General features: G+C 49.3%; 1 protein-coding gene across 1 annotated transcript; it reads left to right on the forward strand.

The window, feature by feature from the left end:
- Positions 1-1,946: 1,946 nt before the first annotated feature.
- Positions 1,947-6,792, forward strand: LOC101758272. The gene is made up of 4 exons (XM_004969945.3): positions 1,947-2,264; positions 5,185-5,352; positions 5,438-5,773; positions 5,890-6,792. The coding sequence occupies exons 1-4, from the start codon at positions 2,156-2,158 to the stop codon at positions 6,480-6,482; spliced, it is 1,206 nt and encodes a 401-aa protein (XP_004970002.1). The 5' UTR covers positions 1,947-2,155; the 3' UTR covers positions 6,483-6,792.
- Positions 6,793-16,412: the final 9,620 nt, after the last annotated feature.

Here is a 16,412-nt window from a genome sequence, read left to right on the forward strand (position 1 = left end):
TTGGTGGCGGCCGGCCCCGGGCGCGGCGCGGAAGTCGGTGGTGACGGCCGGCCCCGGGCGCCGCGGCGGCCACGAAAGGCGGCGGCGGCGGCCCGCCCCGGGCGCCGCGGCGGGCACGGAAGGCGGCGGTGGCGGCCGGCCCCGGGCGCCGCGGCGGGCGCGGAAGGCGGCGGCGGCGGCCGGCCCCGGGTGCTGCGGTGGCGGCCGGGGAAGGCGGCGGCGGCGGCGGCCGGGGAAGGCGGCGGCGGCGGCCGGGGAAGGCGGCGGCGGCGGCCGGGGAAGGCAGCGGCGGTGGCCGGCTGAGCTGCTGCCGCACGGAAGAATAGAGGAACGGGGAGAGCAGCGATTTTCTTTTTACCGGACGGAAGAAGATAAACGAGCGGTCAGCGGTGCGCGGTGGCCTTTGGGCGGCACGCGCGGCTCACGTGACGAGCGAAGCGGAACTGGGATGCCCCCGTCCGCTCGTTTTTCCCGGACGGGGGCATCCCGGATCTTTGGGGTATATTCCCAATTCGGGACGTCCCAATCCCCTATGACTCGGAACCAAACACTGGACCATCCATGGACCGTCCCGTCCCGTCCCGTCCCGTCCTTGAAACCAAACGCATCCTTTGTCTTTGGTATCTGAACATTGGAGTTTCCACACCACGAAGCAGCCACTGGTGTGAGCGCGAAGCGAACGAGTGCTCGGCGACATGGCCTCCACGAGTCCCAACAAATGGGGACATGACCTTTAACTTAGCCTGTCTGATGATTGACTAGCTTGTCATCAGTGCCGTAACCTCTGAGCTTACATGGGGCTTGTTTATAGTTACCCAAAATTCCAACTTTAGCACTATGCAAAAAGAAGATTACCCATCACATCAACCTTACGGTACATACATGGAGTACTAAATGTAGACGAAATCAAAAACTAATGCATGGAGTACTAAATGTAGACGAAATCAAAAACTAATTGCACAGTTTTGTTGTACTTTACGAGACGAATCTTTTGAGCCTAATTAGTCAATATTTGGACAATAATTCACAAATACAAACGAAACACTACAGTTGCGCATTTATGGCAAAATACCAATTTTGCTACTCCAAATTGGGAACTAAACAAGGCCTGAGAGTACTATATGCTGGCTGGCACAGTGACATTCAATCGTGCTTGAGCAAGACCTGGCCACCAATGCTGGCTGCTCAGATTCAGAAGTGGGCATTGGGCAGCATGATGAATTACGGGTAGCCTGCTATAGATTACAGAAGCCGGAATCCCCGGCATCATGACTTGTTTGCACTTAACATGAATCGCTTTTGGAGATGCTGATGGTTTTCAGCCGCTTTGTCTCCGGCCACCTGCCTAAAGCGAAAGCATAGCGCCATATACGGGGCCTCATCGGTCTGCCGCTGAGTTTCATAAGCTCGTTGCGGCGCACAATCATGCGCCAAGAAAGATCGCGTGCAACCAGCGAAACCACATTTCGCTTCACCGTACATGCAAAGATCTCGCTATCTTTAGTGCATTGCATGGCATAGCCGATAAAACGGGGTGTGCAGTGCAGCTGCAGATCCTGAAATGCAAGAGCTGAATGATGACCTGATTACGCACACAAATCAGATCCTGAAATGACAGTTCGTCGCCGAAAAACAAAGCAGTTCGCAGTAATTAGCTTGCCCACGGACTCGATGAAAAGAGCACGGTGCGTGCCCTTTTCCGTGCTCGACAAAGTGGTACCAAAACGGCTGCGAAAAGCGAAAGGCAGGCGCACTCTAGCATGGTCTCTAGAGCCCTGCAGCAGTATTGACCACTGTTGCCACAATTCTCACGCAGAGACAGAGACAGGGCCCTGTGAAAAATAGAATACTGGGGACTGGGAAGAGTGGCCAGCAAAGTGCCAAAGGAAAAGGGAATCGCCCTCAGCCTGTGAGTGTGTGACCCCATAAAAAGCAGGGCGTGGGCGGGGGCAGAGCTGCCTCCAACCCAGACGAGGACGCGGCCCGGCTCGGCTCCGCTCGGCAGTGCCCTGCCCTCTTGTCTCCGTCCTCCTCCACTCCTCAGTCTCACGCTACCGATTCCCAGTTCCCACTCGCGCCCCCAGCCAAGCTCTGCTGCTGCTAGTGGGGAAGGAGCTTGAGCTGGGAGGGAGCGCAGAGGGGTCGAGAGGGCTAGATGGGGCGAGATTCGCCGAGGGGGAGGTGCGCATTGCTGGCGCTGTGCTCGGCGCTGCTTCTCCTGGCGGCGCCCGCCCGCCCGGCGTGGGCTGCTCCGGTGGAGGATGGTACGCTGCTGCGTCTCTCTCTGTTCCCTTCTCTTCTCGCCCTTTCCTCCGTCGATTGCTTTGCTCCAAATGCTTGCCTCGCTGCCGCAACAGCCCATTTGGCTTGATGCACACCTCTGGGCGCAATCTTTGGTTAGAATTTGGGGGGAGGTGGTTTTCATCTGCCCCTGCATCAGATCTCGCCACCTGAGAGAATGGGATTTGTGCTCCCTTCCCTTGCCATGTCCCCTGTATATCTTGGCAATGCCGAGTTTATGACTTATGAGCATACAAGGCAACAACTGAAAATTTTTAAGAGGGCAACGGAAAGTTCTAGTGTTTCGTACGATGTCTGATATAGGGCAAGCATGCAACTTTGTGCATTTGGGGCATACGCATGCTTGCACTGCAAAGTAAAGTGAGGCCGTTCCTCCTTTCCTTTCTAGCATCTTTGAGCGTGACTCGGTGCATCAAAGTAAGTATTTGCTCATAGGTCGAAGGATCAACAGGGTAGCTTCGAGATACAATGTAGTCTTGGCTTACCAGGGGTGCATGATCCTTAATCTAAAGTCTACTCCATGTCACGTCGAATCTTCGGAGGCTAATTAGGAGGCCTAAACATAAGTTAATTATAAAACCAATTACACAGATGGAGGTTAATTCACGAGACGAATTTATTAAATCTAATTAATTCATGATTAGCACATATTTACTGTAGCATCACATTGTCAAATCACGGACTAATTAGGCTTAATAAATTCGTCTCGCAAATTAACCTCCATCTGTGCAATTGTTTTTATAATTAGTTGATGTTTAATACTACTAATTAGTATTAAACATTTGATGTGATAGAACTTAGTTCGGACTAAAGAACTAGACACAGACACCCCTTAAGTTACATCCTCCAGAGTTCAGAGGAAAAACTTGAAGCGCTTAGCTGTAACGATTTGACCACGTCGTGCTGCTTGTGTCACCTCTGTGTAACTGCCAGAAACGGCCTGTCCCTGTGTTTGACCACGCCATTCTTTCCGTCGTTATACTGCATGAGCTGAGCTCGTTCTTATGGAAGCGGCTGCAGTTTTTCAGGCATACCCTTGTGGCGCTTCCATTGTGTTACCCCGTTGTTTAGCGCAGTATGTGTTCTTTTCCAAAGAAACATGTCACTATGGCAAGGAATATTTTGATGTGATGCATCTTATGTCTGAAAAATGACTAGTAACCCCCAAATGAACTGGCCTGTAAGTTGACAAAGACGTTCTGTTGGATGCAAAACAATGCAAAACACGCACACTTGAGAAAGGCACCTCACAGAAGGGGGTGTTCGGATACACCGTTAAAGTTTAGCACCTCACATTGGATGTTTGGATACTAATTAGAAGTATTAAACATAGACTAATTACAAAACTAATTGCACAGATGGAGTCTAATTCGCGAGACGAATCTATTAAACATAATTAGTCCATGATTTGCCAATGTGGTTCTACCGTAATCATTTGCTAATGATGGATTAATTAGGCTTAATAGATTCGTCTCGCGAATTAGCCCAGGGGTTCTGCAATTAGTTTTATAATTAGCTCATGTTTACTCTTCCTAATTAGCATCCGAACATCCGATGTGACACTGCTAAAGTTTAGCACTAGTATCCAAACACCCCCGAAGTGAATCCATGATCTTTATTAAACTGTAACACTTCCTACTCCCGTTTAAATTGGTTTTATGGCACCACTGCAAGGACGAAGGGAGTCGGAAAAAAGTCAAAAGGAAACCAGAAATGGTGTAGTAAACTGGGATCCTGACAGAACAGCGCAGCACCTCAATGAATCCTCTGGTGAGGGTCAAATGGGTTGTTTAAAGGATGGCCGTGCCATGGAGGTCCATGCCTATCTATTTATGTCCGTACCTTCGTCACCTCCCCAGATTCACGCCATGATCTACGGTGCTCGGGACATGTAGGTCTGGGGGTCTGGACCACTGCATGGGGTGCCATGGGAGGACGGTTGGTCGATGTTTCACTTTTACGGCGTCGCCACATAAGATAGATGAGGCATAATCACATGGCCGTCCTTGTGAGGACAATGAAGCATAGTAAAGTGATCTAGTAGTAATGCCCCGATGAACTGCATTGGATGTACAATAGAAAAACATGGACTCCTAGTGGTTTGTGGCTAGGCACTGTTGATTTCAGACATTAAAAATCTACAGTGGGGGGTTTTAATTGACTTTCTGCATCTGCATAATAATTTAATTTCCTCACCTTTGTTTAATTACAGTCGAATTAACTCTTCAAATCAACCTTCTCAAGCTCTACCGTGATTGTTCATTCTTCATTTCACCTTAAGTTAATAAGCACATAACTGTCCCTGTAAAGTATCCTAGATAAGATTTGTACTGGGTTTCCTCGCTGTGATACTGCTGTAGTACTTGGCGGGGTGTATTCAGTGTCATTAAATTCGTTATATGTTCTAAAATAGCTTAGCACCTATCAAATATGGCATATGGAGACTCCAGCGCATAGTGTACTAGACTTCGCTGGGTCAAACTTATGATCCATCCTATGCAGCAAATGCTAGAGGTAGACTCTTATATTTTCCTACATATATACCATGCTGGTGGGTTTCAGACATTAATGCATACATGGATGATCCTGGATGGTGGGGTTCAATCAATGTGCTTGTACCATATGGTTCACTCTTATTAATAGAATAATGTATTAAATGGGATGGCTTCATCCTGGATAGATTGATACAATTCACCCAACCAAACAAAAGGATCATTATTATTTTGAACTATTGCATACATGTACCAAATGATACAAGCAACCAAACGTTGAGCAGGGTCTTGATTCTTGAGTTGCAGTAGCAACGCAGCATTGTGTTTGTAGTAAAATTATTACTAAAACATGATACTTACTATAATGAGTTGGTGACTTCTTGCACGACAGGCCTTCTCAGCAATGGTGACTTTGAGACAGCACCCGCTGGTGGTTTTGTCAAATCTGCGTCTGTAGCTGAGGGTGCATCGTCAATACCTGGTTGGACGATCAATGGCACAGTGGAGCTCATTTCTTCTGGCCAGCATCAGGGTGGCATGATCCTTATTGTTCCACAGGGTATCCACACAGAGCTCGTCTCTGAATAACTTTTCTGAAAATAGTTGCGCATAGTAGTGTTTAAACATCTGAATTTCTGTGACAGGGGATCATGCTGTACGGCTAGGGAATGATGCTAGCGTTGGGCAGGTGGTGGAGGTTGAGAAGGGCTCGGAGTATGCTATCACATTCAGCGCTGCCCGGACATGTGCACAGCTCGAGTCACTGAATGTGTCCGTGCTAGGTGGTGTATCACAGACGGTGGATTTGCAGACACTGTACAACATAGAAGGCTGGGATGCGTACGCCCTGGCTTTTCAGGCAACAGATGAGCAGGCACATATTCAGTTCATGAACCCTGGCATGGAGGATGATCCAACTTGTGGGCCTATCCTTGACAATGTCGCCATCAAGAAGCTCTTCACTCCAGACAAGCCAAAGGGTATGAGATTCTAGACTCGTTCAAAGTTTAGCGTGACAATGTGGTTTCAGTTTCAGTTTCCATATCTTTTGCTACATGTAACTAAATTCAGTACGTGCTGTTGTTGTGCTCAACAGATAATGTGGTGCTCAATGGGGACTTTGAGGAAGGTCCGTGGATGTTCCCAAACACAAGCTTTGGAGTGCTGCTCCCAACCAACCTCGACGAGCAAACATCCGCCATACCTGGCTGGATGATCGAGTCAAACCGTGCGGTACGCTTCATTGACTCTGATGAATACAAGGTTCCACAGGGGAAGCGCGCCATCGAGCTCCTGTCAGGCAAGGAAGGCATCATCTCCCAGATGGTGGAGACGACCCCTCAGAAGGAATACAGCCTGACGTTCACGCTGGGGACGGCCGGCGACTCGTGCCAGCCACCGATGGCCATCATGGCGTTCGCGGGCGACCAGGCCCAGAACTTCCACTACTCGCCGATGGGCAACGCCACCAGCCAGGCTGCGAATGTGACGTTCATGGCGCGCGCCGAGAGGACGCGCGTGGCATTCTACAGCGTGTACTACAACACGAGGAGCGACGACCACAGCTCGCTGTGCGGGCCGGTGATCGACGACGTCCGCGTCTGGGGCTTGAACGCGGCGGCCGGGTTGAAGGCAAGCGTTGGGCTGGTTCTTGGCATTGTGTGTATGGTCAGCATGGTGCTGCTCTGAAATCTGAATTTCCCTGTGGATGTGGTCTTGGGTATGGTATAAGGATATATAACCTCTTCTGTAACGCTGAGGAGGCTGCTAGTTTTGGTAGTAAGCTTGAAGTTTCTACGCGTTTGAGTAATGTGAGCTTAGGCTGAAGCTACCAGAACCTGTATGTGGTTGCTTGTGTTACTTCATTTGTGATTCAGGAAGTAGCATGCCATTATATGGGCTTGTGTGGTCTGTGTGCCAAGAGCTTGTAATGTCAGATGTCAGAAATGTTCCAAGTTCATCTCTTCATTATATTAGAAAGTTTGAAGAGTTAATACCATGGCGTCTTACCCGAGATATTCGGAGCAGCTCTTGTAAATTGCATCAAAGCGATACGAACAGGGAGAAAGCCACGAGTTTCCGAGTGTGAGTGTGACAACTGCGAGCTTATTTCCAATCAGGCAGCTGAAAATTTTGGATTGAGCCATCTAAACTTGTTGTAAATATCGTTATGGACATTTTATCAGGAATTTCAGAGTATCTCGCTGCCAGTAGTTCACTGGAAAACTGATGTGCAAGTTTTACCACAAAATAATTGCTGGGCAACGTTTCCGTTTTTTCCTTGCTAAAAAAAAACGTTTCCGTTTTTTCTGGCCCAGCCCGGTGCTGGAGGCCTGCTGGCGGATAGATAAAGCCACACGAATTGTGCAGCAGAAAAGCAGACCTGTCTGCTGGGCCATGCAGTTTCTTTGGGCCTTAGTGATTTAGCCCAGTTTGCAACCTTTTAGTATACCTACTTTATTATTCCTGCGTCTCAAGAAAATAGTATTATTATTATTCCGGCACTTTATGTTGAGCAGGTTGATATAGGAGTACACAAAATTGAATTGTAAAAACAAGCTTGTGCTTTAAACAAGTTTTTGCGAACTTAGAATCAAAAGTTTAATTTCCACCCATTTTCACCAACGATTACACCAGTTGTCGCCACACTGTCAGCATTTACAATACCAGTGATCTGATGCAAACACCATCACTTCTCCCCTGTATTCTTTGAAGACAAATCATTAAAACTCGCAGACTCGCAGTCATCTGATAAATCAGGCACATGCAGCAAAGGCAAATCAGTAAACAGGAGAGAAACTAATCACGCTGGAGCGAGTCTCCTCCACACACTTGTCTAGCGCGTACGACAAAGAAGCTTTCTAGAGGTCAGCTCAGGACGCTCAAAACTAGCAAGAAAGTGACTGTCCGCGGGTAGAACCGCGAGCTACCTGCAGTACAATCAGGATGCAATCGAGTTTTTCCGCGAGCCCGCAAATCGGTGATTTTTTGGGGTTGAAAACTTGAAATGACTTACTGTGTCCACGACGCTATTCTCGCCCCAACTGTGCCTTCTGAATGCAACATCTGCCGCTATTCTCGAAGCTCACGATGTGGCGCGTCGCCGCGGAGCAAAAGTCACGAACAGCACATATGGTGCCACGCGACGCGAACCCGACTACTACTAGCTAAGGTGCTGACTGCTGACCATGCGCGGCTCGCGATCGGTACGGCACTCAGGCTAAGCTAAGGGTCTGGAGGAGACGAGGCTTGTTGGTGTCGCGCGTGCACGCAACGACCAACGAGGACCCAGACATTTCCCCCGGTTGGTGCCAGGGGCGATCGCGTTCTTCCCTCCTGATGATCCCGGCCCAGCGGCCAGTGCTGAAAGCCGGCGAACGAGCTCGGTGCTGTCATTTCCTCGACGTCGCAGGTAGCGGCACCGAGCCGGATGTGTCCCGGCGGTCACATGCGCTGCCGCGAGTGATCAAACGGCCACCAACCTAGGACCGGGCCTGTGAGTGGGATCCATCGGAATGGCCGAGTGGGCGAGAGATGAGATGTGCTTGTGCAAGCACTACTGGCTCGTATCTGCCAGGCTGACACAGACTCCTGACATGTTTGCATCATTGCATGGGATGGGTTATTAACAGTCAAACTGCTCCTCGCTGTTGCTCCTGAACTGCAGCAGCCGGTCGAGCGCTCCGCTTGTCACTGGCTGTCCCTAAAGCCTTGCCCATCATGCTGTTTGGATTTTTAATCTGGATTAAAATTCATATCACATCGAATATTCGAAGATTAATTAGGAGGATTAAACATAAACTAATTATATACACAGATGGAGGCTAATTCGCGAGACAAATCTATTAAACCTAAATCATCCATCATTAGCACATGTTTATTGTAACATCATATTGTCAAATTATAAAGTAATTAGGCTTAATAGATTCATCTCGCAAATTAACCTTCAATTGATTTTATAATTAATTTATTTTTAATACTTCTAATTAGTACCTAAACGTTCGATGTGACATGAGTGTTTCTAGGAACCAAACATCCGCACATTCAGCAACCCATTTTGACCCCGGTGCAGCAGCGAAGGCCAGTGTGCCTCTAGTTGTAGTTGGTGGAAGGAGACGACAGGGTCTGACTGATTTGATCGATCGCCACGGGCGAGGCCAAGCCGGGTGCTGTGTTGTTATGATGCACCGTAAAGGCGCATGATTTTAGCAGCTGCCAAGAAAGACAGCATCCGACCTGGGCGGCACGATGATCACACGATCTAGCTTTATTTCAGCGTTAGCAGCCATAGCACGTCCGGTGCGCAATGGATTCCAGGTCGGTGGGGTCGTGTCGTGTGCACGATCCCGGACACACAAGAGCTCTGCAAGTACACCCGTTTATGCAACGGTGATGGGACCGGACCGCTGTTCTAACAGTAGTAGCTTCTGTGAAACGTAGGCTGGTGGTTACGTTGTTTGTTCTTCCACCCTGACAGATCCAACACGAGCCTGCTGCGATGACACGTGTGTGTTCCGGGATGATTTGTAGTGTAGCAGGAGAGGTTTCCAGTAGTCCTTCAAGTGACAACGATTGTGCCACGCAGAGTCCCAATCAAACCTGGGGAAGGTATGGGTCGTCCCTGAGATTTGGAATCCAAGACGGATTCGAACGGATGCAGTTTCCGGCCAAGAACAAGGGCAATGGAAGTCATGCGATCGAGGAAGACGAACACCGGCTTCTGCTTATAGATGCCGTCTCCCCCTTGGCATCTAACTCCACTGATTGCCGGAGCCGCCCTTCTCGACGGCTAACAAGCAAAAACTGTTGCGGGATGCGGGGGAAAATGGCGGCCGCCGGTGCTAATCCTGCAGTCGACGCGTCAGATCAAATATCCTCCCCCTGTTGACTGTTCCTACTGAACTGAAAGAATAGCTAGTCTGACGCTGAAGTTTCAGAAACCGGAAAACAAAATTCAGAGCTGAACGTCAGATATGAACTAGTTTGTGACCAGATTTCACTGTCACAATCATCGACACGACGGATCTTCCCCTGCCAAATGACGGTCGAACCAACAGGAAGTTAACTGTAAGGAGGTAGCTGTGTGCTGTACAAATATGCCGTGCGTCCATTTCGGACAGTCAAATTCAGCTCGAGAAAGTGCGAGATCTAGCCTCAAATGGAATCACAAGATTTTTCCTCCCCTATCATCACTTAAAACTAATCCAAAAGTGAAAGCGCTGATCACTTTAGCTATTCGCCTCAGAATTGAGCTTCATGACGGAAAAAGAGCCAGAAAACACACAAAAGGGCCCGTGCATCTGTGCTATGCCGAATGGCTGGAGATGAACTAAAGATCACTTTTCAAGAGCTTATAGCGAGATTCTTTGTTGTGGTTTCCATGACTAAAGCATTGGTTAACCAGCACGTAGCATATGTTTAGGGCTTTGGCTTTCTTTTATTTACTAATATTATTTTTTTAGATTATATCACAGGTTGATCCCTTTCCTTTAAACAACCTACTACTAATCTTATTTCTGAAGTCCAACACAATGATATTCTCGCCTCACTAACGCCATTGCATATGACTGATAAGATCAATTCTGTCCTGGCATTTGAGGCTATAGTTATCCAAAACTTTTCCAACATGACATTGATGATAACTTTTAGAGAATCAAACAAGCATAAACTCACTCTCAATCGATTTTTACGTCCGTTTTAGTATCCACTGCATGATTGCGCCGTAGATAATCAGAACCTTATGATCTCTGAACCATCACTTATAAGTTTGGTGCCATATCACACCAGCGTTTATTACTGAATCTCTTATGCGCATTTTGATGAGCTATTTCAGTTGTAGTTCATGTCTTTTCCAAAAGATTTTTTTATCGTCCTTGTGAAAGTTACCAGGAGGCTTGACTGATTATAGTGCGAGGCTGCGAGCGGTATAAAAAATCATATCTTTCAAATACATATATGATGACAGGAGCGTTTATTACTGAATTACTTGTGCGCATATCAGTATATCATTGGAGCTTTTATCACTGAATGTCTGAATTACTATCGCAGGAGCGTTTATTGCTGATGAATTACTTGCATGCATTTTGAATATGCTATTTCAGTTGTAGCTCATCTCTTCTCTGAAATAGATTTTTTTTTTAATCGTCCCCGGGAAAGTTACCAGGAGCCAGGAGGCACCACTGATATGATGCGAGAGAGATAAAAGACCATACCTCTGGAAGGACCATAAAAAGACTCCAAAAGAAAGTATTGACACCGATTTTTTCTCGAGAATACATTCGCACCGCTTATCAACAAGGCATGGCATTGGAATCACCGGCCTTTACAAAAATACAGATAAGCTCAGGATTTCCACTGGTAATCAGACTATCATTGCACATCAACTTCATAACAGGCATGCAACTCTGAACCGAAAGATTATGCCCTTGTTAAAATAAACACCCTCGAGCGTCGCTCACAGCACAAGAAACTCTTTGACCTCTCAAGTTCTACATCAAGTATAAAGAGGCGCGGAGCCCTTCTAGCCTCGCGAATCCCAAACCGAGAAGAAAAACTCAGTTATCCTCGAACGTTGTTAGTAGGTCTCAAGATTAACATTGCAAGTTGCGCTTCGGCAGCAGGAAAACAGAACTTCTTTAACCTCGCACGCTATGTGGAGGCACTTCTAACAGTAAATCTCGTGTCCTTGCATCACCCTTACTCCTGGGAGGACTTGAGGGCAGTGATTGACAACAATAATATCTAACTCCGATTGGATTAACCCTCGAGTGTTCAGGATCGATTCTGAACACCGTGCTTTTATCTTTTTTCTCTTTACTCAGGAATGATGCTCGGAAAAGAACTATGCGAGGTTAAGACCTCTAGACAGGACCCAATGAATGAGGCGTCTCAAGGCTGGGCGTTCGCCTCAGATCGCGGATGAGCCTCGAGGTTGGACGATCGACTTCGAGTGAAGATGAAGTCTCAAGGTTAGAAGGCGGACATCATGAGAAACATGACCACGTGGTAGAGTTCAATTTGTACACGTTTTCTTTAATAATCTTTATGTACGGTATATCCTAGGAATGTAGTGGTTGGGTAAGAACATTCTTGGAATGTAAAGTAGGTTATGGATCTGTGGCGGAACCACCTCGGACTAGCTTGATTAAGCAGGGTTAAGCCGCCTAACATGCGACACTCCTGCCTAAACCGAGTTAATACGAAGTGCCGTCGGATTTCGTCCGATTTAACCACTTAAACAGGATCGAGTTCAGCAAACCCACACGAAGGTGAGCGGTTACAGAGAATACAACGAGTTCACGGATTTTTAACAAGTTTTACTCATTTTGGTTCCACCATAAAATCCAACATTAGAGTTTTACAAGTTTTCAAGAAACAACAGAGAAAACACTAGCGGAAGACTTCGTCGGGGTCGGACATCCCTGGTGAGGCCAACCGGGACATCACTGGCTCCTTTCCTCGCCGTCCGAGGAAGGATCCCACTCGACCGTCCAGCCTGGCGGGAGCTGGGGCGGCCAAGCGCCAACAAGGGAGGGGTCGGGAACTGCAACTTCACCTGAAAAACAAGAGCCACAACAAGGCTGAGCTACTAAGCTCAACAAGACTTAACCGGGGAGGAGCCAACTACTCTTCCAACTAGACATGCAAGGCTTCTTGGCTGAGGGGTTTGTTTTGCCAAAAGCACTAAGTAACCTATTTTCAAGTTTTAGCTCCGGTTCTAGATTTACTTACCAGTCTAGGTTGTGCAACCTACTCTAAGCAAACATCGAGCCAAACAAGATGTGTAGATAAAAACAACAACATTGCCATCATTAGATTCCTCATTTACTCAGGGTGACATAGCGATCAAGAAATCTCAAACTGTGAGAGGTAGACGAATCGATTCGAGTTCTTTAACCATGCATGGTGAACCTAGCCCCACGACATCCGCGCACCCGGAGGTCGCTTCCTGTGTCGGCCTTCCCCATCAATCCCCTAACCCGTGTCGGGCCCATTTCCTTTGGTGCAAGGTTCCACAGACCCGGTCTCTGCCGTTCTGTGACCACGCTTTGCCACCACGTGCGACAACCAGCAGGGGAAACTCCGTTCCAAGAACAATGGGGCGACCGCTCACGTCTAGGTTCAATCAGGTACTAGGCTTCCTCATCCCATACTAAGTATGAGGCTAGTACTTTCAAACACTTGATCACGAACACCACCACTGTCGGGCCTTAGCAAGTTTTCATAGACAGACGGGGCAACCATCCGACCACCAAAGTTTTACCCAACCCTGCCCCGTCCACCGTCCTTATAGTTGTAGCAGAGAGTAAACATGCAACTCCTACAACTCGCGAGTGACAGGAGATCACTCGGCTTTTACCGTCTCCTATTTAAGCAATGCAGCTACTCGGTCCAACAGCTAGTGCTCATATCAAGGGTTACTAAGTCATGTATCTAAGGTTTCACACAACTCCTAAACGTAAATGCACAAACATGCTATTCGGAAGGCAGGTGCAAGTTTGGCAAAAACACGTAGGATCTTCATGCAACCGGGGCTTGCCTGCAGACAAGGAGGGCTGGAACTGCTCGACTTCGGGGGCGGCTTTGACTTCCGCGGGCAGGATCTCGGCTACAGCTTCTTCTTCGGGCGCCGGGTGCAGCTCGTAGAAGCCGTCAGCGAGATGCAGCTCTACACGAATGCAATGCAAGGGTTAGCTTAACGTTTGATTTGACAGCAACACTGGCTCTCCTGAGCCCAGAAATTTGCGACAAAGAGCAGGAGGTTGAGGCGGTTTGAGAGAGCTGATGATGATCAACAGGTAAGGGTAGGAAGGGAACTAGTGGTCTGATCCTTGAACTAGAGGATGTGATAACTGGGATCCTCAGACGTAGGCGCTGAAGGGTTCCCACGTTTTACACATACACCCTCGAGTTGAAGAAAAGATCACAGCCAAGCCCTCGGGCGGGGCGGACAAGGGTCGGCGAACAGACAGGGTCGGACGAGACGGAACTGGGGTCGGGCGGATAGGAGGGGTCGGGCGAGGCGGACTTGGGGTCGGCACTCACCTTCTTCCTGAAAGGAAAGCTTGGGGTCGGAAAGAGGCAGACTTGGGCGCGGAACTAAAGCTTCGAGCAAGGACTAAGACCGGCGATGCTCCGGCGGCGGCGCTTCTTGTGGATCACAAGAGAGCTCTACGCAGCACAAGGGAGCAAGCTGCGGGGTGACTTGGAGGAACTGAGAAGGATCTGGGAGAAGAACTTTTCAAGAACTGGGTGGGTGGCGCTAGAAGCTTGAGCAGGGAGCTAGAGGAGGCTAAGGGCAACAAAGGCGGAGGAAACTCCGGCGACGGGGGCATTCCTTTTATAGCTGCTGGAGCAGAGGAACGGAAACGTCGCGGAGAGAGAGAAGGGGAGCGGCGCGAAGGCCGGGGAGAAGCAATGGAGTGCTCTGCCGTGGCGGCGATTGAGCAAACCGGGCGGTGCTGCAGAACTCCGGGGGTGACGCCAGCGATCATTGCGCTACTCCGTCAGGGCGGCGTAGGCGCGGGTAGACCGGTGGTTGGGATTTGGCGGAGAGCGGGCGTCGTCGTGCGGGAGAGGTGATAGAAGCGACCGGTTAAACGGCGCTAGGATCGAGGGCGCACAGGTGGGAAGACAAGCGGACGCGGCGCGGGGGAGAGCGCGGAACAACAGATTGTCGGGCGGCTTCTGACAGAGCGGGGAAAAGGAACTGTCGCGGCCGCGGTCGGGGTTGGCGGTGGGGGAATCGTCGTGTAGCGACGACCGGGCGGCGCAACTGTTGCTGGAAGGGACGGAAAAGACGGGCGACATCGGTCTCCGGGGCCGGGATCTGGTATCGCGATGATGGGCGCGGGAGACGAGGGTCTGCAGAAAGGGGTGCAGAGGGCTTCCGCTGCCATTGGGGAAAAGGGGCGCGGGAACCCACTCTGTTGCTTGCCAGAGACAAAACTGGGCGATGGCGTCGGAGAAGACGAGCCACGCGGCAGGAAGACTCTGAGGCGGCCATGCAACTCGAGTGCGGCTGACGCGGGGGATCTGGAAAAGGATCTCACGGTTCCACCGGGGGAAAAGATCGGACGGGTGAGGGAGATCAGCAGGATCCGATGGCGGGTTGAACTCGCCGGGGTCGGGAGAGAAGCGAAGCAGGAAGGGGTCAGATCCAGGGGTCGGAACTGGCGGAAGACTGAGCACTTAGGTGCGGTCAACAGAACAACTGACTGAGGTTAAGGGCTGAGATCAAACCTAACTGGGAAAGGTTAGGGGTCGGTCGCTACAGCCTACCCCTCTTAAAAAGAATCTCGTTCCGAGATTCAAGATCAAGGGTGTGCTGTTCTTACCTCCTTGATGGGATAGAAAACCTGGAAAACGCTTGTTCAGATATTATTCCGTCTCCCATGTTGCTTCATCTTCGGTGTGGTTTCTCCAGAGGATCTTGTACATCTTTACCACTTGGCGTCGGGTGTGCCTTTCCTTTTGGTCAAGAACTCGATCTGGGTACTCGGCGTAGGTCAGGTCAGGTTCTACTTGAAGCTGTTCTTGTTCTAGGATCTCTGCTGGAACTCGGACACACTTCTTCAGTTGAGACACGTGGAAAACATCATGTATGGCCGACAGCTGCTCTGGGAGGTGGATCCTGTAAGCGACGGGTCCACATATCTCCACAATCTCATAAGGGCCAACATAGCGGGGAGCTAACTTGCCTTTTATTCCAAACCGTTGCACTCCTTTGGTTGGGGAGACTCGAAGGTACACATGATTACCAAGGTTGAACTGCAGGGGTCTTCTCCGTCGGTCGGAGTAACTCTTCTGTCGAGATTGGGCAGCCTTGAGATTAGCTTGAATTACCTTCACTTGCTCCTCGGCTTCTGCCACTAAGTCAGGACCATAAACCTGTCTCTCTCCTGGTTGGGACCAGTTCAAGGGTGTCCTGCATCTTCGGCCGTATAGGGCCTCAAACGGTGCCACCTTCAAACTGCCTGGTAGCTGTTATTGTAGGAGAACTCTGCTAAGGGCAGGCACTTGTCCCAGTTTTTGTCATAGTGGATGACACAAGCTCTTAACATGTCTTCGAGGATCTGATTTACTCTCTCGGTTTGGCCATCGGTTTGGGGATGATACGTTGAGCTTCGGATGAGCTTGGTGCCCATGGATGTTTGTAATTGCTCCCAAAAACGGGCCACAAACTGAACTCCTCGATCAGAGATGATGGTATTGGGTACACCATGTAGGGAAACGATACGGTCGAGGTACAACTCTGCATATTGCCTGACTGTGTAGGTGGTACGAACAGGAAAGAAATGTGCTGTCTTGGTCAGACGGTCCACTATAACCCAGATAGAATCATACCGTTGAGTTGTAAGGGGTAACCCAACTATGAAGTCCATGCTGATGTCTTCCCATTTCCAAGAGGGAATAGGTAGCGGCTGCAAGGTCCCTGCTACCTTCAAGTGACTGGCCTTGACACGTTGACAAGTGTCGCATTCTGAAACATAACGAGCTATCTCCGGTTTCATCCCACTCCACCAAAAGGTCTGACGGAGATCATGGTACATCTTGTTGCTGCCAGGGTGGATTGAGAACTTGGAAAGATGAGCTTCATCTAGGATCTGCCTCCTCAGC

This window comes from Setaria italica, chromosome V (genome assembly GCF_000263155.2).
Source record: "Setaria italica strain Yugu1 chromosome V, Setaria_italica_v2.0, whole genome shotgun sequence".
Classification (NCBI taxonomy): domain Eukaryota; kingdom Viridiplantae; phylum Streptophyta; class Magnoliopsida; order Poales; family Poaceae; genus Setaria; species Setaria italica.

Excerpts from the sequence above, each read along its gene's own strand:
- LOC101758272 (XM_004969945.3), top strand. The coding sequence starts at position 2,156 with ATGGGGCGAGATTCGCCGAGGGGGAGGTGCGCATTGCTGGCGCTGTGC. Across the intron at positions 2,265-5,184 it reads GGCTGCTCCGGTGGAGGATG|GCCTTCTCAGCAATGGTGAC; the intron begins GTACGCTGCTGC and ends CTTGCACGACAG. Across the intron at positions 5,353-5,437 it reads GATCCTTATTGTTCCACAGG|GGGATCATGCTGTACGGCTA; the intron begins GTATCCACACAG and ends TTTCTGTGACAG.